Genomic DNA, 27,011 nt, shown 5'->3' on the forward strand with positions numbered 1-27,011 from the left:
TTCAACTCTTTATTCTTCTATTCCCAATACTCAGTTAAAATCCCGACTCAAAAACATTGTGCATCGTTATTAATCAACTAGATACATATATGTAGTTATTGGTAGAGATTCCTCATACTTTGATAAAACAATTCCAAATCATCTTCCAAATATAACGAAGATGTTTTTTTACACTTAGAAATCGATGGTAAAGGACAAATATTGACCAAACTATACGGCAAAAGCGATGACTTTTCACTCCGTATTGTCAACTTTCCTTTCATATGTGACAACATCACTTCAGCACCTGCGTATCGAGTTTTCATAACACAACTCATATGTTATACCAGAGCTTGCCGTAACTACGCAGACCTTTTGTATCGCGCTGCACTTCTAACGGTTAGGCTTATGGAACAGGGTTATGTTGCTACAAGATTGAAGTAATCACTACAGAACTCATGAACTCGTGGATAGTTAGTTACGGTGTATCCATCTGCACCATGAATGCTGATTTGTTCAACGTGTCATCTTTTGCCTACCCTGGACTTGACTTGTTATGAACAAGGCAGGTGTTTCTAGGAAAGCATAGGTCGCTTACCCTACCGGTGCACCTGGTCCATGCTCACAGTTTTTAGTGGAGTCCGAGTTTCTTATTAACTTTTGTTACTTTGTATGTATTGTTCTGGTTATTTTATGTTCTTAGTTGTGTGCGTTTGTTTTCTATGTCTGGGTTTTGTCCCTGGATTACATTCTTACAATATCCGCTAGAATCTTGGTTTCCTTGATACTCTTTCATGCGTTATAATCATGCACAGAAAACACATATTTCAATATGATTAAAACTTGTACAGAAACATTTGTTTTGTATGTTTGATAATGAACCCATATCAGGGACGAATCAAGACACTTTGAAAAGGAAGGTTGCCATCCTGGGTTCCTCAGGAAAAGGGGTAGGGGTGCTAGGACATTATTTACTATTTTTTTGTCAGATTTACAAATGAAAATCACAAATTTTCCAATAGAAAAGAGGGGTGCCAACTCCCTGTACTCCCCTAGATCCGCCACTACATTAAATTTGTATCATGGTGCTGTTGTCGGTTGGCACAAACGTGTTTATGTTTACATTTGGTCATATCAGAGCTTGCTGTAAAATACGCGAATCTTGCTCTACAAGGATGATTTCAAATATACAGTTTGTTCCACTTGAACCATTATTGGTTCGTACCTAGTGGTTCATTTTAGAGAAAAACCAGACGAACCGGAAGTAGAATTAGAGAAAGTTGGTTCGTATCGGTTAATGGAGAACAAGCTTGCTCTTCAATTCAATCAACGACAAGTCCTTCACTTGTATGTTTTTTTTTCCACATAGACAAACTGGGGAATTAAAGTTGTCGCTTCAGTAAGCAATTCTATAGATTATTTACTGTAATGGTGCATTGCATAACTGAGTGTTGAAATTGTTCCCAGTATCCTAGATACAGCACATCTACATCAATCTTTATTACATATCTACGACAAGATCAGATAACCGAAACATTAAACGTTCACTATGTAATATATTAGAAATTAGATGATGCTAGACTGCTGTGTACGTATCCAACAGTCAAACATAATTTACTGCACTGGACTTGCCTATAGATAACTTTTATAAGTGGTTGGAGACTATAAGATTTAATGATCGTATACCTCACTGCAACATATTAAAAATGTCCTTAGTAAATCTTGTTTAAGTCAGAAATTTTGCTTATATGTCAATGTTGTAATTGCTGCATGTTGTTCTTTTCTTAATTGTTGCGCCCGGTTTTATTAACATGTCATATGATATGGATTTTTTACCCAACGAGACAAAGTGAGGGATGTGAAATTTCTGTATTATCAATGGTGCTTTAAATAAATCATATAAATCAAAAACTGTAGTATATCCTCATTCCGAATGTTTTATATGGTTTAACGTTCTAGTCTAGACGTCTTCGACAGTACCAATGGTCATTTGCATCTTCTTTCACGATCTATCTCAAGGCTTTGATCAATACAGCCATAAACTAATGTATGACAAAAAAGCAATCTGTCTGTCGTCGGTTTTCAAATATGAAATCGGTACAATCATTCTGAGTAGGATAATGTAACTACAAATGCTTCTCAAGACAAAGTTCAAGAGCAACATTCGAAAGAAAAACCACTTATTTTATGAAATATTTTTATCCCAAAAAAACCTCTCTCAGTATGTATAAACAAAAATGAAATGCCAAAGCAACCGTATGGAATTACCGGCTCATTTGTCACCCTTATCTCTTATTGCTTATTCAACGTACATATGGAAATGCGGAAAAAAACTTAATCTTATAAATATGGCAAAATAAAAGAAACACGTTCGTGTAAATGCGAACACTTACGAAAAGAAAGGGAACTTTTAAAACTGCCAATGACTACATTAACGTAGAACAAAAACAGTGGAAAGAAATCAAAATACATCTAGATGTAGATAGTTTGTGCTATATTGTAACAGAAATTGCGTTAAATCAAATATGGAAATGTTCTAGACAATCACTCTAGAGGTATTCCGATCAAAAGTACAAGCAACAATAACACCAAGCTTTTTTCGACCCTTATCCAAAAAATTACAACCTCATGTACACTTAAAAAGAAAAATAAGTGAAAAAGTGAGAGAAAAGATCGACGTAACAAGCATGATCGAATTTTTCCCGAAGAAAAGTTGGCCAATATAATAAAGGAGAGAATTGATATTTTTCTAAGAAATATTTGGCTTAGTTTTTCATAGTTACATTTACAAAATAACCAGCATTGAAAGAGAAAACGATGGTTTCAAACTTTCTGGAAACATTTCACTTTAAAGAACTGTAAAATGATTATGCCAGATTCATTAAAAACTCCTAAGCAATATATTGAATAGTATTCGTTAAATCAACAAACAAACAAACAATACTGCAGAAATCAACCAATATATTTCACTTCAGAACTTATAATCGACTCTTTTGTTACAGCGATGATTAGTAAAGTGAAGACTAAAATAATATTGACATAATACTCTTTAATGCTCTTAGCTGGAAGAAACTAAAAAACAATGCAATTATTCAAAAGATGAGACAATTGTTGTTGTTTTAAAATATCCATCAGTTTAATTTCTGTTTTGGAAACAGTTATGTATCGTATGAATAATATATGACAAAGCAGCATTATAATACTACTAGAATTAACATTTTAACTACCTATCCAAATAATATTCAGGCACTGTCAATGGTAGAGGTGATTCAGGAGCAGAAAAATCCACTGAACAAACAATGTTATTTTTTAAAATTTGTTATAGTCCTTTCTGCATAGACCTGAATTTTGAAGAAAACCTGCATTCATCAACCAAAGCAAGCTTAAGGGTGATTCTACTGTAATGTGTCAATTTCTTGTACAATCTATAGACATATATACCGGTAACCTTTTTTTTTCTCAGAAGTGCAAAAACTATACGTAAAACAAAAACTGGTTATGTGGTCAATAACTGTTTCTGAATAAGAAACAAAAAGAAATATTTGTGATGTCTGGTATTTATGAAGACTGTTCTTTAATAGTTGATAACGTAATTACACAGTTAACATCTTTCACAGGCAAATTTCAATTGAGTCTTTGTTACTTATTTTGAACCATCTTCAAATTTGAAGATGATCGGGGCTCCTCCAAACAAAACAGTAGTGAAAGAATTTGAGGAATGTATTAGAAGTTTGGTGGTATATATAGCGATAGAATCGGATGGACTGCATTCAAAAAATGCTGCAAGATTTTTGGCTTTGAAGCTTGATCTGAACATTGGCTTCTGGTTCCTTGCTCATGCAGATGAAGTGTACTGATTTTATCAACGCGTCTGTTATTGTGCAAGTCATGAACTCTGCACATTTAAAAGATTCATACTTTCATGAAGGATAAGATTTGCTTCATACATGTCTACTTTGTGTCATAGCAAACTTAAAAGGTTTATTCCATTTCTACGACATTAAAACCACGCGCCAGATTACTATACAAAACATGAAAATAAGCGACTTCCTTTAAATCACCCTTAAAATGTTACTTAATTCTGAATCTGTTTGTTATACCATGCTCACAAGAGGATACGCTGTATGTATTCACGTTGTATGTTCATGCATGTGTTCATTGGAAAATTGCATGGTCTAAACTTACACAATATTTTATTTAGTAAATGTCCTATGTGAACCCTTACATAAGAATTTAGAGCCATAAATACAGGTTTTGAATTGCACACCCATTTCTTACTATTTACATACACATAAAAATTCTCGGATTAATTTTTGTAACATTTGATAGTGACTCTATTTTTTTCAAATTGCTGATTATTCTATAATTATCTTACTTAATCATTGCAACAGAACATTTTTACTTCAGACAAAGTATGCAGGCTATCTCCATCAGCAGATAACATGGACATTCCATACAGAACAACAAAGATTATTTGATAAGAAGGTGTACAAATTAAATACTACTCTACCATTAAATTGGTTGCATTCCAAAGCCCGAAGTCAAGTGTTTCCAATAGTTTGTGTCACAGGAAACGGTATCGAACACGAACATCCGTGATTTTATTCTTACTATCAATTAATCATACAAGAATATTAAAATATTATATGATTAAGAAATAATGCAAACACAATTAAAATTGAAGTCGCTAATCGTCAAATATTCTATGCCACTGATTTTGGCTTGCTTCCAACATCCGAAATGGCACGAACTCAAGCGGAGTTGCAATGTGATCTAAAATCGCTAGAATCTTGGTTCCCCTGATAAATCTTTCGTAACCTTGATGACCCGAATGTTTCTCAATCAAAACAACTGGTAACCAGAGGTGCGGGTAATGTTTTCGTTCCACAAGTTTCTCTCAAAATTTTAGCGATCTTTGGGTCGTTTATGATATTGACCAGGGAACCAGATTAGGAACCAAATTAAACAATAGCAACCTCTGAATTGGAGACTAGGCGTTTCTCAGTAACATTACAGAACCTTCGATGCTAACCGATCATTTCATCTTTTAATGTAAACTTCCCGTACAACACATGTGTATGATATTTAAGAGGTACATTTTGATATAGTGTTAAACTAGAAATGACGGTTATATGGCACTTATCTGCAGCATAAGGTGGTGTAGTAATATTTAATTATGCAAATAATATGCATAAATGTAAATTACTGAAATTATGAGTGCAATAATTTGTTAACAATATAAGCTACTTAAAAATGGTGAGTTAATTGTAACGTTTAATTTCATTATATTTTATATAATTCGTAGTCCTTAGAGCACGTGTCATTCTGCTGATTTGACTCTAAATAATTACTTACTTACTCACATGCGTATTGTATTGAGAAAACAAATCCCTGAATAAAGAAAAAAAAACAATAAGTCAGTCTAAATAAAATTTTTATTTAAAGAGAGTAACTCAGTTAGATCAAGTCCAATTTCCATTAAAGACATTCAATAAAATTTACATTAAAGATCACTTTGTTTCGTTTAACAAGAATCTGTTGTTGACTTAAGTCAGACACTGGTAGTCGTTTCAAACTAAACCAGCCAGCCATATCGGCCTATAACAATCAAACTAAACGAGACTAAACCAGCCAGCCATACCGGCCAATCAAACTAAACCAGCCAGCCATATCGGCTTATAACGATCAAACTAAACCAGCCAGCCATATCGGCCTATAACAATCCAACTAAACCAGCCAGCCATATCGGCCTATAACAATCAAACTAAACCAGCCAGCCATATCGGCCTATAACAATCAAACTAAACCAGCCAGCCATATCGGCTTATAACGATCAAACTAAACCAGCCAGCCATATCGGCCTATAACAATCCAACTAAACCAGCCAGCCATATCGGCCTATAACAATCAAACTAAACCAGCCAGCCATATCGGCCAATCAAACTAAACCAGCCAGCCATATCGGCCTAGCCTATAACGATCAAACTAAACCAGCCAGCCATATCGGCCTATAACAATCAAACTAAACCAGCCAGCCATATCGGCCTATAACGATCAAACTAAACCAGACTAAACCAGCCAGCCATATCGGCCTATAACGATCAAACTAAACCAGCCAGCCATATCGGCCTATAACAATCAAATCAACATCTCATAGTAAGAATGCTTTCAAGGAAAGCCGTAAGGGCAGTATCAAAAGTCAATGGTCAAAGGTGAAGTATCAAATCTCAAAAGTCAATGGTCAAAGGTGAAGAAAAGAAAACACAAACACAAACAACAAATACCATTCTCGTCATCGCATGTTAAACTAATTCGAATGACAATTAATAAAGTATTTCTTATATATTTAACAAAATAAACAATAACAGGAACAGTGTAAGAATGTATGCTAAAGTACTAATTACATTAATGTTCTGTTAGTCAAAATCTAGTACATTAACTGTCAAGATAAATTTAGTCAAGATGTTAAGATTGCAATTATTATGTTCCTGAAAACTTTGCTTAGTGCTTCTTTATACAGTATTCCACATATATGCATTTCCCCTCCTTCACAAAACATATTCACAAGCCATATTTTGCTAATAAGAGAAGTGTAAACATCAAATTTTAAAACAAATGAACAGATTTACCAGAACAGATTTTTGTTCGGAAATGCAAAAGATGCTGTAGCCTAAATATCTAGTGCAGTGTAAGCAAACAAATAATTTGTGTCAAATTGCAAGATTTGAATGAAAATATTAATATTTTATGTTAATTAGTGTTGGAAGAAAGCTAAAGTAGTGGCATTTTATCAAGAAAATTAATGCTAGCTTGCACTGTATTATATATAAAGAACAGGACTATAAGAATTTCAAACTTTAAATCTTGTTTTTGATAGCTGTAGATTTATTCTAAAATATGGTGTTCATACTGTTGTTGTTAATGTTACATAGAAGTTATAAAACATTTGTTCTTTGACTTGTGCTTGTATGTAAAATACATAAAAAGATGTATTTAGCCATTTTTCAGCGCTACATTTAATGTATTATTTAAACTATGAATGAAAACATTTCATTAAGGAATCTCCTAGATATTGACTTTAGCTGAACCTTAAAAGTCAGGGATTCAGAATTAGCACCTATCATGCAGTGCTGACATAAATGACCCAAGTTTACAACTGAGTGTTTCGTTTCAAGTGGAAAGCCCTAAACTTAAATACCGATGATAGTGTAGTTTTAGTTACAAGTGATAAATTGCTTAACCATGATTCAACCTTCATACAAGTATTCTCATATGCACGTATAATGGCCCACTTTTGCTATAGATTAACAGTTTTGTTTCAGGTGGGGGAAATAACATTTCACAAATCTGTAATTTATGCATGTACAATAATGTTTATTACGTAACTACTATCAAATAACCTGGCTTTGGCAAATCGATGACTAAGGCACGATGCGAAAGTAAAGATAACCTGGACATTCCTAACAAGCTTCAGAACATGGCAATTCTAACTTGTCGTGTACAATGTAGTAACGACAAGAATGTCTGGTGTTAAAATGGAGCAATTGTAGATTTTGAAAGATGCAATGATGTTGGACTAAGAGCTCACGGCACAAAGAGCGAACTAATATTATAACATAATCAATAAAAAAATACAATGGTTACAAAAATATAAATCCAGAATGTTATTGATGAAAAGTCAAGATGTTATAAAAATCAAAAAGACATTGTTTGTTTGCTTAAAAAAAGACAAATGGTTGCTCCTGAAAATAACTTAGTTCATTTTGTTTTCTCTTTCAGCCAGAATTATCAGTCGTATTTGTTCAGATACTGATCAATACAACCGTTTTCATTTGATCATAACATTCTTTGACATACCCGAGACTTGTAATTGTTGTATCAATAATGTAGGATAGTGGGTGTTAACATTATTACCCTCAGTTATTGCAGATGTGTTAGTAAGTAAACACAGTATTTACCATGCATTCATCTGTATTAAATGTCAACATCGTTTTGGAATTTGTTTGAATGTAGTGTGCATTAATGGTATCGCAACGACAAGTTACAATTGTTTGACACCTAACACAAAATTGGAATGAACATACAGAAGCAGCAACTTTACATGCAGTACTTGAATCTTGTTTTATCAACCCATTAAAATTTGGTTTTATATAAGAACGTAGGTTCTTGTAAATATAATTACTGTCCAATAAAGAAAAATACTAATATTTTTTAAAATTTCCAAAATGTGGTGGGTAGGTTAAAAATTGCTGACACTCTAGTTCCATTATATGCACAGAGTATAAATTTATATTTAGACCTATGTCAGACTCGGCCATAAAACACACTTATTTATACAACTAAGTAATGTACATCGTAAAGACAGTACAGTATGCATCAACAGTGATTTTTTCACGTTCTATAGCAGAGCATGAAGTGGTTAAAAGTCTGCGGAGGAGATTGTCTTGTTGTAAGATCAATGAATTACAACTTCGTTCCCATACATTGTTCATATTCAAATATAGACTTCCTTGAATGACCAAAACGCAAGAGTAAGAATTACATTACAGAACCATGATGCATAGATATATAAAATTCTAAATATGAGCGCTTTGATAGGAAGGAATCATCAATTCATCCAAGCGAACTCTACACCAAAGCTCTTGAATCAATGGTGGTTCTAATTGCACAAAAGAGGGATGGAATTATTTAGAAATTACCAGGACAATGATTGATAGTTGTATAGTCTTCTGTTGGAGAGACACGAAACAGAACACTATGTCTGAAGTCTGGTCACACCAATCAAATGAAGATTACTTTGCTACAAAAAGCAATAAAGCAGAAACCTAATCTATCAAACAACAAAGTAGGGAATAACATTTTGAAACTTCCCACTAGAGCAAACAATATGCTCGGTTACAGGTATTATGTATAAAATAACAAAGTAGAGAATAACATTTCAGAACTCCTTACTACAGTAAACAATAAGCCTAGTTATACGTATTGTGTTTACATTGGTTGAAAAAGAAATAATAACTGTAAAATCCGTAAAACAAGACATCTATTTGCATGAACAAAATTTTACTTGTAAAGTGTTGATCTCCATAAAACAGATCAATGTATAAATATATGTTCAATAACAATTTCTAGAATCAATAAAATACCAATTAAAACAAAACATGAAATAGTTAATTTAGTTTTGCGACTAATTACAACAAGAAAAATCGAAAAATGAAACCATGGTGTAAATAAGAACTTTGTACTGCAGAATAATGAAAGAAACTTGATTGCGACATTTTAGTAAAAGCAGCCAAGATACAAACAAATATTGAAGTCCTTGAACGAGTTATTTATAAAACTATGACAATTAGTAACTACAAATGGTAGGAATAAACAGTTTCATGGTAAATTAACCGAAAAAATGCTGAATCATCTATTTTGACTTTCTGGACAAAAACATTAACTAAATATGACGGTCTTGACTCAGAAAGTACAATACGCACAATTTCATAACCATAAGGGGTCTAGGGAAAGACGTAGTAAAACCATAAAAAAAGACCAAAGAAGGAAAGAGCTTAGAGCATAATTTAGTACTACATAAATTGGTGTAATGTATTCCTTCTCATGCTCGTTTGCAATTGTATAGCCCATTTCAACTGTCTGCTTGTTAAAGATCAATATTTTTGTTTCAGCTGGAATATCATATTTCATAGAACAGTTATTCATTTAGTAAATTAAATGGACATATTGTAATTATTGCGCAAAAAAATTTGAATTCATAAACAAAATGCCGTGCTCATGATAGAGTTGATTAAGTCCATCATTACATATATCAGTAAACATTTGTCAAGCTACCGATTCAAAAATCGAAAACCATTATATAATCCTCAGGAATAAATGCAAGGGCAGACAAGAAAAACGAACATTTCACACCTCACCGACCACTAACTAGGTACGAACTAATACTTGTACAATGTATACATTACATCTTTGCTCAGACTAAACTTAATGACTAATACAATATGCACAATTTACTTGTAGTAATGCCCAAAGGCTATATGGTTGACTAAATTTTTATTGATGCATTACATATCAAAACTACAAATTCTTTAAATTGAATCATACTTCAAAATCTTTATGAAATTCAAAAATAAAGGTCAAATGATTTTGACCCGTGATATATTTGTTTACACCTTATGTGATATCATTTTACACAGTCCTCTCCTATTTGTTATCAAACATTTAAAATTTTGATATTTTAAAATTACGCTTATTGATTATGATTTCATAAACATGGTACTTTTCTGATAAGCGTTTTAGCTGTGACTAAAAATAGAACTGAAATAATACAGAATATGAACTTGAACTTGTGTTTTACAGCTTATTTTATGATCTTAATCGCCGGAAGCTAGATGTTATATTGGTGACTTTTGCAAGATTTTACCATAAAAAGTCAGCGGTATAACAAATATTGTGTACAAACTAGCCTTAGAGTGATAAAGAGCATTTAAATAAAACGTTGATTTTTTCGTCATTTGTTTGTAACATGTTTATGACACCTATACAAGTATATATAATGGTGTGGGACGGTGAAACCTACACGAATTTTTCCCGCGCAAACAGAATATTGGTCCTATTTTTAAGTGCAACGGTCAGCAAATTCAATGTACGTACCTAGGAAGTCCTATATCCAATAAAGACGTGTCATTTCCGAGCACCTCTTCAGTCCATTCTTCAACGATACTTGTCACTTCACTCTCCTCTCCTTCCTCAGACCACCCTTCTAATAAATTTGAACTTTCATCTCCCCTGTTAGTTGCATATCCACTATCGTCTATAGGAAAGAAAGTAATATCTTCTTCACTTATTCTCACTGATTTTCTCTCTTTCTTTTTTTTACGGTTCACACTTTTGTCGTCTGAATTTTCTAGAACTAGTTTTGATGCTTCGTCATGACTACAATCGTCTGCTTCTGATATCGACATTTTATGAATGAAAGATGTTATCCACAAACTGCACTGAGAATCATCGGTTCCGCTCAATCTCTTTTAGTCTTCCATGTTTAAGGTACATATTTCTGCATTAGATCAACAACCATTCAATGATAGAACGTACAACTTTTAATACATAGCCAGAAGCTAGGTGACGACTTTACCTAGGCGTTTAAATTCACCAAGATGAAAGTTATACATGCGAAATTTCTCATCAAATAGTTAATTTCGTATAATGAATGTGTATGTTTGATTAAATTATATCCTGTTGCGTTCAATTAAACACACAGCCTCAATACACAACCATATTATTACATTTGTGATAGCACTGACTAACGCAAATCGAATTTAAATTCTCTCGAATATCCGTTATTTTAACACAGCCATTAGTCAAGATTCTCAGGATTATGATCGAATGCACACAAATTCACCACAATATCCACTTCATATCGAATTTCTGGAAAGCTAAGCAACTCCTAAGATGTCCGGTTCACCTGTGGTATGCACACATTGATTAGGATTGTGCAGCTAATACATTGATGCATTGATCGTTATCATGACAAAACTCAGTATCTCTAAAACATCTGAATAAACATTTCTCCCATTTGATAAATAAACCAACCTTTTCAGGAGCGAAATATTGACTACATCCATAAACGTCTGTTAAGATATTATTGTTTCTTTGACATGTGGATAGTTATTAGGTTGTTATACAATCCGTAAGACGGTTAGTTCCAGACTTTTAACTTAAACTAATATCTGCTTGTCAATAATACTCCAGGAAAACCATCCAAGTTCCATGGGAAATTAACGCTACAAGGGTAACCAAACATTCGATGTCAAGGGACATTCTGCTTTAGACACTTACTAGTGGGAATTATTCCGTAATATTTCCTTAATCATCTCTTATATTTTATACATGTACTTTAATTATTTACTGTATGTTGTCTCGCAATATTCTTCAATAATGTCTTTATAGTTTCGGCTCTTGGTTATATTGTTTGTATGAATTATTTACAAGTCAAAATAATCTTGCCACCAAAGCTTTTTTTTTTTTTTTTTACGAATACGCCCTTTTTCCCGCCATAATTGCTGGAACTAAATTGTATATGTATATAGACGTCTGTGTATATACAATTTTCATCTGAAACAGACTCCAGTTAAGGGGATACAGAGGCTTGGTTGGAGCACTCTTTAAAAAAAGAAAATTCGGTGGTTGCCATCATATCTAGTATGTTATGGCCGTAGACAAATTTGAACGGACATGAAAGAAGTTTTTAGAACAACCGACCTATAGTTGCAACTGATTTTTTTACTGTTGGTTTCTTTGTTACTCTATTTATTTGGTATTTTTTGAATTACTGAGTCATTGATCAAACCATGTTATCTAAGTTTATAATATCTCAGGTTTGTATCTTTTTAGTCGTTAGTTCAATAGTAGTTCTCCTTTGTAGTATGGTATGCGAGCGAAGCAAGCTTTTTACAGTACAGATAGGTAATGGATCAATTGAAAATATTTCGTCAACTTCCGGTCATGTTATGACGAAGTACCTGTAGGATGTATCATGTATTTCCAATTTTGATAACAAGCTCTTTTGGATATGGTTGCAAGTCAGCGATGAATGACTCGTATATTTGTTTATATATTTCGTTTTTTTTGTGGTAGAATTCAAGTGAAAATAACTGGTCGTTATTTATTTCAGTGCACGGTAATGGATTTGACTCAATATTTTTATAGCTTTGGTTTTGGGTACTTCATGTTTTCAAACTAATTTTGGATTTAGATCTTCAAAACGCTGCTGGTGAGAGGTAATTTATTGAAACACGTGTACATCATATCAAAATTTGCAATGTATATGAATGGAATTTTTCGTATCGTATATAATTTGTGCACTAGACTTAGTACAAGTCTCTCTATAATTCATTCGCAATTCATCTACAGTACAGACTTCTATATACAGTATAAGGATGGTGAATAGATAACAGTGTAGATATATACATTTTGTAAAACATACCCGTAATTACAGAGAGTCTCTTAGCAAGTCTATATGTGCATAAATTTTTGTCAAAATGATAACTCTACTATACCTTAAAATAAAGAAAACTGAACTCGATGTTTTGGAAACACATGCAGAGGCTGAGTTTCGTGTATTACAAAATGTGTTTTTTTTTCAATGTAAGAGGTACTTGCCGCATAGAGGCTAAAAACCACTAATTCCACTTTTCATAGGCTTCTATGCTAATTTCACAATATTCAATGGCTTCTCTGGACTTTACCTTAACTTTAACCTGCAGAGGACTATATATCAGCATGATTCTACATATGTCAGCTCACAATCCTCAGAATGGCATGTGGGGTTAGCAGACTTGCAGTGCAGTACTGGTCACCGGAAGTGAAGGGTCTATAAATAGCATGGGAAATCCCAGTGTTTTCACAAGATAGGGGTATATTTAAAAATCATTATGGAGATTAGGCTTCACATCACAAGAAGCAAAATGCACCTATAAAATGTACAGAAATGTTTTTCCTTTCAGAAACTGTTTAAATTTTTTAAATAAGATGAGAACTTTTTTCACAGCACTATGAGGAACAGGGGTAATTTCTGCGTAGGACTATTTTTGCGTACGTTCCAAATGCTCATTGGTTGAATTGGTGGTCTGTAACCTAGAAACATAATCTGTAACAACCATTTCGATTTGTAAAAAAGGTTTTGAAGTATTATTCACTAGAACTAAAAAATTAAACTAATTATTTTAGATAGAGTTTGTGACCGTCCTTTGGTAAAAACAGCCTTATCAATCAAGACGTACGACCATGTTTGTTTCATGAAATACTTTTTCTTTTTAAATGCCATGTTCTAATATCTGATTTCATGCAGCCTCTCGAAGTGACGATCACAGAGGCCGACAAGTTCAAAGGATTAAACATATATACAAATCTACTCACTCCTGCACTTCAACTGGACTATTGACTGAAGTTGATTTCATCACAAAAGAAACCATGCCCGTTGCTATGGCAACCAATTTTCCCGCAAAATTCCAAAATACTATGATTTGTATTTAGGGTAAAAATGACATACACTGAGTTTTATATTTGGACATTTCAAGAGGACTGAACCAAAATTTAAAAGTGGTCCGCTTTGGATGAAATTTAGTTTCTTGACATGCAGAATCTAAATTTTGGGATTTTAAGACCATGCGAAAGTCGTTGTTGCCATGGTGACTGATTTTTCCGCATAAACTTCAAAATGTTTCGATTTCGGTATAATTTGGGTTTTAGGGTGAGAATAATGTGCCGCATATAATAATAAGGCAATAATGTGTACGGGAGGTGACTTGCTCCACGTTTTGGGAAACGAAAATTTAATTGAAATTTGGAATTTTTCTTATCAGGATAATAGGGGAAATATTGGCCAGTTTTAAGAGAAATACCTGATATGGAAACTTTTCAATTTGTAATACACACCATAGCTTTGCATACTAATACCAACAACAACTGAAAACTATTCCATAATTGCATTTTTGATGTATGTGTACATATACATTTGATGAACCCAAGTCACCGGGAAGCTTACCGTTATCAATTTCTGCATACAAAACAGTATTCATATATTATTGCATTATCACAATCTCATAAATTTAATGCCTCTATAAAAATGGAAGTGTTAAATGTACAGCTAATTAAACATTAGAAGAAATGTCTTTTTAAAAAAACTATTTTTTTACACTCTAGCCTTCAACGAGGAGTAGAACTCGAAACTCTTGAATCTACAACAGTGAGAAGCAAGTTGTCGTGCATTTGTTGCGTTTCACCATATCTGTTGATTTTTTTTCCGTTCAAGACACTTGAAAAAGAGTAAACTTTTCAAATTCTATCAAGTTCATAACCATTTTGACGATTTTAATAGTGTTTATGATCTAAACATAATAAATAACACCAGTTTTATCAAAATAATATGTATTACTTATAAATCCTAACAAAACAGTCCGACTAAATTAAGAATAAAAAAAAACAACACAAAAACATTGTATTTTCTTATTTGATTTCTACCCAACCATGGCAACATGCGTTATCGAATATAACTTAAAAGTTTTTGAGCACCGCATTATCGCATAACCTTTGACAATTCATAAGATTTCGTTACGTGGACAGCAACAAGACACGGGCCGAAGTGCGTTACAATTATTTAGGTTATGTATAGATACCAATAATAACACAGTTTTTGTTTGGCATTTTGCGAAATCAAAACACAAGATTTATCTAAAGTGCATGTTACTTGCAAGACGACAGTATAACAAGAAAAACCACCGTGAACATACTTGCAGAAACAGAAATAAGCCGATCATCACAGCATCGTAGGAATTACAGTAAGCTATTTACTGAAAAAGTAATTTTCGAAAGCACCAAAGTAATCCCAATTATACTTAACTGAAACTCAGAACGGAATGCGATGTAATGCTAGACTAATAGGTGATATTCACTGAAACTTTCACCGTGGTACGCATTCGAAGTCTTGGAAAATTGCCCTTAAATTGTTAAATCATAAACAATTATTTGGCAAAAAATTTCTTCGCCACACGTGTCCGGCTATAAAAAGCTGCCAAACGTTAATACGATATACTTGTGCAGAATTTAAATGTTTCGAAAATAAACAGTTGCTGAACTGAATGATGGAATATACTCAAGACTGTCAGAAATCATCTATTGATACTCAATCTTCTAGAAATAAAAATGTTTCATGTGAGAAAATATTGGAAATGACAAATAGACATAAGCTGGAAAATGACTTATCATATAAAAACAATGCAAAAAAAAAAACAGTTCAAAACAATGGTTTATGTGTATCGAAATTTAAGTGTGATACATTGTTTCCTTTTTCTACAAGATAGGATAGGCTGACGTTAATTATCGTACTTGAGCTCTATATATAATAAGAAATGCTCGTCCAATACCAGGAGAGTAGGAGCACAAATGACATTCTCTTGGCTATTCTTATTTGTGTATCCATTTGTTTATACCTTAGAATCATTCTGCTTCAAATAACTACCTGCTTTTGACGTGGTCTCATATGACAAGAGTAGGAATTGGGTGGATACTGTGCGGATATAATCCTATCAGTTATTTTTGCAGAAAAATATGACAATTAAAAAAAAACAAAAACAAAAACAAAAAAACAAAAAAAGAAAAAAAGAAAAAAAAACGTTAACAAGCCGATAACACCAAAAAGGTAGAGGAACGAACAGTTGAGCAGTTCGAATCCCATTAAACTACTATGAGCAGTTCTTGATTTTTGCAAGATAACTGCCGTGCAATTCGTGGTATGAAAGTGACAGATAATCACAGATGGAGGTCGTTGCCCAGATTAGAAATGGACACATCTTATCTGTCAGTCTGTATCGTCTGAATATAGCTGAAATATTGCTGCTCGGACGTTAAACCCCAACAAACAAACTTATCTGTCAGTCAAGTCATGTTGACGACTGTAGATATTTCATTCAATGGGCAACATAGTCTTTGTGAACATAGGTGAGCCCTATCTAGAAAATAGCTGTAATCACAATTTGTTACAAACCGTTGAGTTGAAAGGCAAAACTCTATATGGTGGATCAGCTGGTAAAACGTGAATTTGGTTTGTCTAACGTTATAGGAAAAGTGTCGAAATTACCGAAGCAAACATTTTCATGGTCGTTACAATAATATTTTGAATGCCGCTCTTTTATTTTATATCATGATTTAAAAAAAAATAGAGTTAATGTTTGAGCTCTCGCATGTACTTCGTACATTTTATACTTTTCCGAAATGCAACAACATAACTTTTCATAATCAGAAGTTCCAAGCTTCGGAAGTAATACAGAAAAAAAAGGAAGAACATAATTCAACAATCAATATCAAAGACGAATAAATAAACAACAACAATAAAGCAATTGGAAACTTTGGTATATGCCGTTATCTTTCTATTGAAACAAAACATGCTATTAACTCAGCCTTAATACAATATAGATACAGATCAATGTAAAAAGGTACATTTTGTTTCCATTGGAATAGACTTTGTGTTTGACTAGAATCAAATGAGACAAAAACCCTATTTAAGGAAGCGGTCGAGTGATGATATCAAAACTTATGATGTGACAAGTATTGAAATTAAAGCGCGTACATTAAAAATAACTTGTGCACACATTATACAGTTATTAAATGGGTTGGATGCAATAGACCAGAACACTTGATCATTCTCAGTACCTCAGGACAAATATTCTGGTCTATTGCATCCAACCCATTTAATAACTGTTTTAGTACCTAATTTGTCCGTGAGATATAATAAAGAATGGAAATGGGGAATATATCAAAGAGACAACCATTCGACCAGGAATAGAAAATTGACCGCTCCATGTTTGCGAATTGGCAGACGAGTCACATCTACGTTTTTAACACGAGTTTTTTGTGTGTAAATTCCAATTCAATGAAGCGCTTAAAAAATCAACCAATCAAAAGGCTTAGATAAAGGTCATTATGGTGTCAGTGCAATAGACTCCTCAACGAGACTATTGCACCATGCAATAGTACATCGACAGTGCAATAGATCGCCCTGTCCTGAATAAATTTTGAAAATAGAGAAAAATATGTGTATATTTAATAAAGAAGATAAAACCTTATAATTAGGTAATAATAGCTTATATGAGTACCAATTAGCTCATTTATGAGAGTACCAATTTTCCTGCATTTTCTGTGACTCATGCGACTTCTGCCTTTCCCAAATACAATATAGTGTTTCATTCCACTACTTAGTCCTTCTATAATGACAATTTACATATTTATAGTAAGAATGACAAACTGTTTCAGATGTGCATAGTATTCTTATCTCATAACGAGCTCCATTTTATGAGCAACATTCTCGCTTGTGTGGTATCTTTGATGGAAAATTTATCTCTGCAGAATAATAAATTAATTAACCGATTCAGGTTTACAACATGCAGGTACTGTCAATCATTCCACCTGACGATAGCGTTCATCTTTTACCATCCATGTTTCAATCAAACGCTTTAGCAAAAATTACTCAAAAAACTTCTCTTGTTGTTAAAGAACAAAGAGAGGAAAATTAATCGCTCTGAATGATTGAAACGGCATGCAATAGTTCTCTCTATTATAATGAAATACCGTTATAAAAACGCACATTCTTCTACAAATGAGAACAACCTCTGAATTTTCTCGGAATGTATTCTATAACTAATTAGATAAGATGGTTTTATATTTTTATGACCGCTGTCACAGACAAAAGTGATAATAAATCAACTATTTACCTACAAGATTTTAACGTAGATTAGACTTTTTCTGTCGGTACATTAGATCTGCAATGTTCTTTTCCTATAGTGATAAATTCTGTATAAAACTTCCATGTCTTCTAATGCAAACCGATATTTTAAGTTGTACCCCTTGTGAATGAACCTTTAAAAACCAAGGTGTTTTAAGTATTACTAAGATTTATAAACCAAGTTATCTTTTACAATTTCAAAGCATAGGGTCATGCGATATTTTTGGCTATTCCATGTTTTTTTCATACAATCTGAAAATATGCTAAATTTGAACCAACCCCACCACTGTTTAAAGTGCTGTGAAAAAAGATCTGAAAGCAAAATAAAGAACTGGCATATTCTGAAGAGCAAACATGAAATATCTTTCAAATTATTTTAAATTGAAAAAAAAATTCAATTCTATGGCCACTGACCTTCACTTCATGATAGATTGTTCTCCCATAAGGAGTGGTCCTTGTGACGTCATGAATATGTATTATATTTATACCTACATATCTCTACCGATTTCCCAGTTTCTTTCGACATAAGCAGAGAACAGAAGCCAAGAAATTCCAAGTTCGTAATTAAGGTCAATTAGGAAAAATTGCCAAGAATAATTGTTGATGAAAAATGTTTTCACTATCCAATCATATTCTGAAGTACACATTGCCTTAAACGCTATATGAAAAGTTATTATTCAAACCACGCAGATCTAAAATGATAGATAACGCTTTACGGGTCCAAAATTCCAATCCCCATGGAATGATACATCACAAAAATATCATATTCCATCAAATAATCTATAAACGTTAAAAAATATCTGAAAACCTGTTTAATTTGGAACTGACAATTGCCTTTTTTATTGCTTTCACTGGCGAAACATTACTCAATGTCTTCTTTTTCTTGTGTGTGTATGTGTGTGTTTTTTTTTAAAATGTGTTAAAATTTTCTCTTTTTGACGTTTTGCCATTACTTCGATGTCACTAGAAGTTACCCTTTGATCAAGTAATAAATGAAATAAAAAGAATTGTCAGCTGCGACCTGGTTTTCCCAAGATGTTTGAAAAATTGTATTGTTTTTGTCCATCCAGTACTATGTATAAATGTGTATGGCATTTTCTTTCAGATTTTTATGAAAAGATGCTTGAACCATACAGGCATACCTAAATGTATTGGTATTTGGAAGGACAATATTGCATTTTCCTTCAAACGAATTAAATTTACATATTTTTGTGGTATATAACTAGCTGAGAACGATAAAAAGAAGAAAAACACTGACCATAAAAAAAATCATTACGTTACGATTAAAATATTACTAAAAGTAAAGTTTTTTTTATTTCAGACTGAACACCATTTATATAGACTATCTTTTTGTATTTTTGTCAAATAAAGATTGAAGACTGCTATTGATACGGTCGTCAGATCTGACATCTGTAAAGCTAGTTACCACATGTCGTATGCAATTTGTAGATTTTTTTTATCAACATGAACATCTTGCCACAGAAAACACCACGAAAAAAATATTTCAACTATTGTTTTTTTCCAATTACCTTCTTTTTTGTGTAAACAACTTTAATGTGCGGATTGATTTGTTTTAGAACAAATATAAAGTTACCGGTACCTTTTTTCTTTATTTGGATCTTATTTCCTAATGCATAAACTGAAGAAAATCGTATATCGCTGTGTATGACTTTATTGTATTAATATTGGTAGGTCAACTTTGGTTATAATTCGACAATTGATTTCCATAACATAGGGGAGGTTCTCAAGTTGAATTGCTGAGCATGTTGGCCAGCCTCAGCCAAACCCTCCGCATTGATTTTTAAATACCAATTCAGTGATCAGTTCATGGTATTCATTGTGTAACTGTTAAACGCCTCCGGTAATCCATATTCAGTTATTTCATTCATACTTTTGCAGATTTTCTAATGTCAACCCTGCATCCCATTATATATTTAATGACTCGGTTTATGAAAACTTTGATTATTTTAATTTCTAAGAAATGAGTAAATAATTCAAAAATCGAAACTTCTGAGAAAAAAAAAACAAAACAAAATTAATGGTTTAGATAGTTAGTAACTATGTTTCCTTCGTGTGGTTTCCACCCAGAGACGGTTCTGTTTCTAAAGACTTTGATGTGTACCATTTCAATATTACAGTGTGATCATTGCTATGTATTATACTGATGACGAAAACAAGTCATAAATCATAATCATCTGGGAACTAAACAAGATGAATAATCATCATTTGATGCAAAATTATCAAAAAGGCGTAAAAACATTAAAATAATATAATTTCTTTAAGACGAGTTGATGATCGTTACACGTGAACTCTCTGATTTAGTGCGAGAAAACAAGATGCTTAAACACCTGACGGCAAAAACCTTATCTTAATAGGTGGTCAAAAGAAGTCAGAGGAATGGGAAAACACATTGTATGGATATTACTTGCAATTTTTAGAAGCCTTGACCCGAATTGCTGAATTCAATATTTATACTCCAATATTTGCTTTGTATTCAAGTTTAATGAAACAAAAAGAAAAAAAAACCATGATAATCGGTAGTTTGTAGTTTCACGGACAGCTACTCTATTCACCTTACTTAAAAATAAATGATCGTAATGTTATATTGGTTAGGGACACACAATTATAATTTACGTTCATTTTGCTTTTAATTCGATTCTAAATGAATCTTCTAGCATTTCGAACGTCGATAACTAACAGTTTATTAAATGTAGCAAGACTATAGAAACTGAGTAGTCGATAAGATTCAACATACCTTTGACACTGACATTTGCACATGTTCAGCTCGTCTGTTTCTGATTGTTCGGGATAATCATCTATAATAAGTGTCTCCACCAAAGACCCCTTCATTCCGAAGGAGACTCTATAATATTCAAAATCAAATATTATAAATTGAATTTGTTTATTTTCCTTTTTTGTAAAAGTAAACAAGCTACAATGGTTATTCGATTGAACCTGACTTACATTAAATCTTTGTATATGCAAGACTCAACAAACCTCTATGGAAAAAACACAAACGTTTCTGGTTTTTATAAATGACAGAAACTAAGAATATTTACACTTCAAAGACAGAAGTGGTTCATAATGGATTGGTATAGTTTTCATTCAAGCTGCACAAGATGTTTGACCTTACAAAACTGTGTTCAGAGCTTCTATTTTTGTACTAGTAACGATGCTAAGACAGGAACAATTAAAACCGATCTTTAATTGAACTCTTGTTACCGTGTGAAGATCATATAGTAACTGTGTGGTCTATGTAATGACTGACAACAAATTCAAAGGCTGATTAATTTGATTAGAAAACCAAATCTTAGAAAAAATGTTAACCGTGTAGCAATCAGCTGATTCAGGCTACCAGTTTCCAAAACACATCTTTCAATTTATAAACACTTTTTATAGGTTGATGAAAAAGGTACATTTAGAATATAATAGGTGTTTTCTTTTAGAAAAACTTAAAATGTATATTGTCAGTGTAATCGTGTTCTGTCTATTTTTGCCTGTCAATATTGTCTATGTAAATTTAATGTTGAGTTTACCATTTTTTAATCAGGCAGTTGTAGACAGCCTTTCAAACGTAATAAAGCGTCCATCAAATACAATGCTTGCTTTTTTTTTCAATATTCAAACGGAAACGTACTTACAAGGCTTAGTATTAGCGCCAGTATTCAGTATAAGATTTTACCACATTTTAACACAAGTTTCACTTATCCATGAAGTACCTACACAAATGTTACCGTTAACTTGAATATCTTAGACGGTTAATATATTTCTCTTACCTTTTCTGAACGCTCATTTCTTCTCATTGTCAACCTTTCTGTAGTAATCACATTCTAATTCAATTAATATCCTTCAATAAATCCGTATTGAATTACTTCCAAATGCTGATATAAATCATATCCCTAAATTATACACCTTGTCCGTAAGTAAACAGAGAGCAAACGAGCTGAACTGCAAAAACCTAGAAACAGAAAATAATTACATGGGTTTTAATTCAGTAAAGATGCAGATTCATGGAATTTGTCAGGGTGCCAATATAGAGATACCTAAGCTATGGATGGCACTCGTCAAGAAGTCTTGCTTACAATATGAACGGGTAAATAATGAATTCTTGTGAATTAGCTATATGTTTATTAGATAATTAGACAGGTTAGAGGCATATGACTTCGTCTTTGGAAACACACCTATATATACTGTATACACCTGTCTTGCGTAGTAATAGAAAATATGAATAATTCAGAGAGAAGATACGGATTATTTTTTGCTAATACTAACTTCAATAATTTGCCACTCATTAAGGTTTTAAGCGAAATCAATTGGAGGATTGGGGTTTCTTTTCTAAAAATATGATATTGTATCGTAAATACAAAATAGTGTAGCACCTGGCTGGGAAGTTTAGTTAAAAAAATAACTCACAGATAAATACTTAATTTTAAAGGTGAAAGTATGTGTTCCAAATTACAATCACTATAGCGATATGAAAAAAAAAAATGAAAAAGAAAGGAACGTTGACAAAAGCAAAGACGAATTAACATAAAGTAGATACTAGATCTTAACAGAAAGAGAAAACAATTTAAGATTAAAGAAAATCAACAACCCGGCATGGGTTACGTCTCAGGTTGAGAAATTCCTAAAAAGTTTTTCCTTAAACCTTCCATTTCATTTAAGGAAAGATTTATGGAAAATCTCATGAGACAAGGTCCTGGATTCTACCGAAACTAAGAGCTTAGACTACGTGCATCGGTAGGATACATTCACGACTTTTCTGGGAAACGACCGTGTCCTGCGTATGTAAATCTGTTCGTTTTATTAAGGAGTCAAAACTTACGGTGTACTTTCAAAGAAGGTATTTCATTTGTAGTCCATCGTTAAAATAATCTTTACAATATAAGAAATAGAATAATATTATCTATTGTTCAAGGCCAAGTATCTGTCAAATCTCACACGAAAGAAGATAATGAAAACTAAGTTGTTCAAAGCACAACACCTTTATCTGTAGTCAGATTAAACAAAACTACCACAAACACAAATACCATATTATGCACCCAACTGCTTTACTTAGAGTTACTGTTTTTTTTTTTTTTTTCAAATTAATGACTTGCATTTTAATGAATTAGTACAACTGTCCTTAGAACATTAGAAACAAATAAAATACAGAACGTAACAATTATCGCGGATTAAAATTTTCTCATGCATTATTTTTTCTCGGTTGCAGTAGTGGTAAGATATTTCATACACCACTCAACTTTTCAAGCATTTGACTATTGACCGATCAACAGGTTACACAGCATCATTTCATTTCGCGCAGTTACAAGTCCACTTAGGGGATAGGCTGGTGGATTGATTTTAAAACTTTATTCGAAACATTCGAAGTTTAACCTAATCGTTAAAGTTGATGTAAGAGTCACTTGGGCCGCATGCCTTATAATATCACATTAGCTTATTTTAGGAAGATGTTTCCAGGACGTGATTTTGTTCACCAGACATTACCACTACTCACCAAAAATCCGCGAAGATGTTTTCAGTATATTGTACTTATTTGCATGAAGAGGGGGCGTTTGGTATTGGCAGAGGTGTAAAAGCTTTGAAATCGCGAATATACGTCTGTGCAGGATATTGACAGACGAAAATTGTGAATGCAGCCAAGTACGAGCGATATATCGCACGTGCTCATATTGATAAGGATGCCAAAACAGTCAATTGGCAGTAAAATTTATAAAAGGAATTAACGAATTATTTAACTGCATAGACGGTAAAATGAAAACCCTTTTTTTACGGAAAGAATTGAAACCGTGCCGAAAAAATCATATCGACCATGTGTATTGGTACCAAGAAAGTGATTTCCTCTCTAGGGCCATCATATACACTGTTAACAATGACAGCTTTGTCTGTTGTCTTTTTTTAGTATTAAATACACGAAATGACAGGGTATTTGTGGAATAAGTTCATTGTCCCATCGATACCAAATATTACCATCGACGGCGTCTCTGCTCAGAGTTGGTTCCACGGGATAATAAACTTACATACCCACTTAAAATTATATGCTATTACATATTAAATATTTTCTTGAGTACAAAAATTAAACTCAACGTCAGCTCAAGCCCATTTTCGATTTCACCGAAATTTTCTTCAGCCGTTCTTTTATCGAGGTAGAACTGTCTTTCTTTTTATTTGTTATGCGTTATTATATATATATAAACAAACACCAGCACTTACGATTGACTTCCTTTCAAGTATGGGAACATACCTTCAGCATGCGTATCGAGTGTTCATACCACAACTCGTATGTTATGCTAAAGCTTGCCGTCACTACGGAGACTTTTTGTATAGCGCTAAACTTCTTACAATTAGGCTTCTGGAACAGGGTAATGTTTCTACAAGATTAAAGTCATCACTACAGAAGTTTTATGGTCGCCATCATGAATACGTGGATCGTTACGGTGTATCAATCTGCGCCATGAAAACTGATTTATTCAACATGTCAGTTTTCTTTTCTTCTTTCGTCTACCTCTGACTTGACTTTTAATGAGCAACTCGGCAGGTGTTTCTAGAAAAGCAGAGGACGCTTACCCAACCGGTGCGCCTGGTCCATGCTCACACTTTTTAGTGGAGCCCGATATGCTCTTTTTTGTTACTTTATATGTATGATTTTGGTTATTTTATGTTCTTTGTTGTGTTTGTCTGTTTTCCATTTCTGTCCTCAGTCCTCGGATTACATTCTTTTGTTTTCCGCTATAATCTTGGTTTCCTTGATTACTAGATTGGATTGCTCTCTCTTGATTTTGTTGTATTCATTTTTATTGCAAGATTTTGGATATTCTTACATTTTACATTAAAACGAAAGCGGACTGAACATTTAAACAAAATCAATTGAAATAAATTTGTGTATTTTTATGTACAGTGGAGAATATCGGATCGTACTGTACTTAAACAATTCATAATGGCGAGCTTATAGAATGTTGACCCGAGTCTTGGTTTTACATTTATCAATTTAGTTTAGCTCTGTTTAAATTATTTCAAAATGGCATCGAACACGGGCTAAAATAATAATATCAAATCGTCCTTTCCCAACAGAACTACATCAGCAAAATCGCCGCAGAAATTTATTTGTATTAAGAATATGTATAATTTTATTTTTCAGTTTTTAATCTTTCTTTCATCCCGCACAACGCAATAGTATCAGCACGGCTTGGAATTCGGATTTGACAACCAAATTACCAAATTCAAAAATCTAACGCGCATTCAACGTCAAAGTCGAAGCGATTTATTGTAAAGATATGTTAAATGCTATACAGTCAATTTATGAACAACAGTTTAGAAGTAATGATTTAATATTACCTGTTATGTTTTGAGTGCTTTTCACTAGAACATCTAAATTTAAAAGTTATAATTAAGACTTGATGGTACTTGTACTTACCTAATTTCTGAATTCGAGCACTTTAATGACGCTAATGTTTCATGCTTGAAAACAACAGGATTCAATTTGTGCTAAAAAAAATAAGTGATAAAAACATCATTTCAGGAAAACAGGAAATGGAAAAAAGTTTATGAGTACATGGACAGATGCAGAATAATACAAACAAGTTAACTGAAATTAAAGTAAGGAAGAGATGGTAACAGTTATAAACGAAACACAATTCATTTCTTGGAAAAAGGTAGTCAATTAAGTTTGTATAAACAATTCAAAAGGAACAAGTGCATTATGAATTTTGATAGGAAAAGACGATAAACAAAGGAATCCATTAACATGCTAAAACATGTTCACCACTTTATCATACTATCATGTATGTGCTATTATATCGTATAGTTTGTCCAATACTCAACCAGCTTGTTTTGTTTTGTTTTCTTATTTTTTGCTCTGAAGTATTCATTACACAGATTCGAGCAGATTTCTTATCAACAAAAACTCCGAAGTGAATCGTTTTATTAATATGTAATGTAGAATTCTACACAGTGACCCTGTCTAAACCTGTATTACTATTGAAGTCAATGTTCTCGTCATGCAGAAGTTTGCCAATGTAAAATACTGGTATTATTCATTGAATAAATCTAATTGTGAACGGATAGCAAAATAAACATCCACCTGATGTGAGAATTCAGCTCGAATTGACATTAAGTATGTTATTTGAGATTTTCTATAGTCTGGTCTTGTTACCATACCAATATTGGAAATCTGAAATGAAATTCCAAACGAAAAGTTATTAGAGAACAATCTTTGATTGATTAGGTAAAACTGTATTTTTTTCTATTGGAAAACCATAAATCTGTGCTATCCACTTTTGGTCTCTCTACCAAGGACGATGACTGTGACTTACCGTCTATGTACTGGATTCCTAAACTCCACAAGAATCTATACAAACAACGTTACATAGCTGGATCTGTAAAATGTACCACCAATCTCTTTCAAAACTTTTAACATCTATACTCAAGCTGTTAAAGAGGGTCTGCAGTCCTACCACGTAGTGGTATTAATTCATTGTGGATCCAGAAAAATTCGAAAGATATTTTGGAGACAATCAGTTCAAGACTATTATCAGAATATAGTAGCATTAAAACCAGTGGTTTTTCAACACTGTATACTTCTATTCCCCATAGTTAAAATCTCAATCTAAAAACATTATACATCGTTGTGTTTCCAAAAAAGATGGTACACCTGGATACAAATATATAGTTCTTGGTAGAGATTCCTCATACTTTTTGAAAAATATTTCCAAATCATCTTCCAAATATACAGAATATGTTTACAAAATGCTGGAAT

The 27,011-nt window shown here is 32.8% G+C and overlaps 1 protein-coding gene across 5 annotated transcripts in view; it reads right to left on the reverse strand.

Annotated features, from left to right (window-relative positions):
* Positions 1-23,149, reverse strand: part of LOC148629450 (uncharacterized) — a 38,485-nt gene extending 15,336 nt beyond the window's left edge. The window contains exons 1-4 of one of the 5 annotated variants that reach the window (XM_088551437.1): positions 23,082-23,149; positions 22,033-22,214; positions 21,012-21,119; positions 5,335-5,370 (exon numbers count right to left, since the gene is read on the reverse strand). In XM_088551437.1, coding sequence (XP_088407563.1) covers positions 5,335-5,370; positions 21,012-21,119; positions 22,033-22,049 — 161 coding nt within the window. In that variant the 5' untranslated portion in view covers positions 22,050-22,214; positions 23,082-23,149. Of the gene's footprint in view, positions 1-5,334; positions 5,371-10,632; positions 11,717-21,011; positions 21,120-22,032; positions 22,215-23,081 lie in introns of those variants that run through there. The other 4 variants (XM_088551433.1, XM_088551419.1, XM_088551445.1 and 1 more) reach the window with 4 other exon arrangements.
* Between the last annotated feature and the right edge of the window lie 3,862 nt (positions 23,150-27,011).

The sequence above is a fragment of the Perna viridis genome, chromosome 1, assembly GCF_037379345.1.
Source record: "Perna viridis isolate PV_CMFRI_1.1 ecotype Kerala chromosome 1, ASM3737934v1, whole genome shotgun sequence".
NCBI classification, from domain to species: domain Eukaryota; kingdom Metazoa; phylum Mollusca; class Bivalvia; order Mytilida; family Mytilidae; genus Perna; species Perna viridis.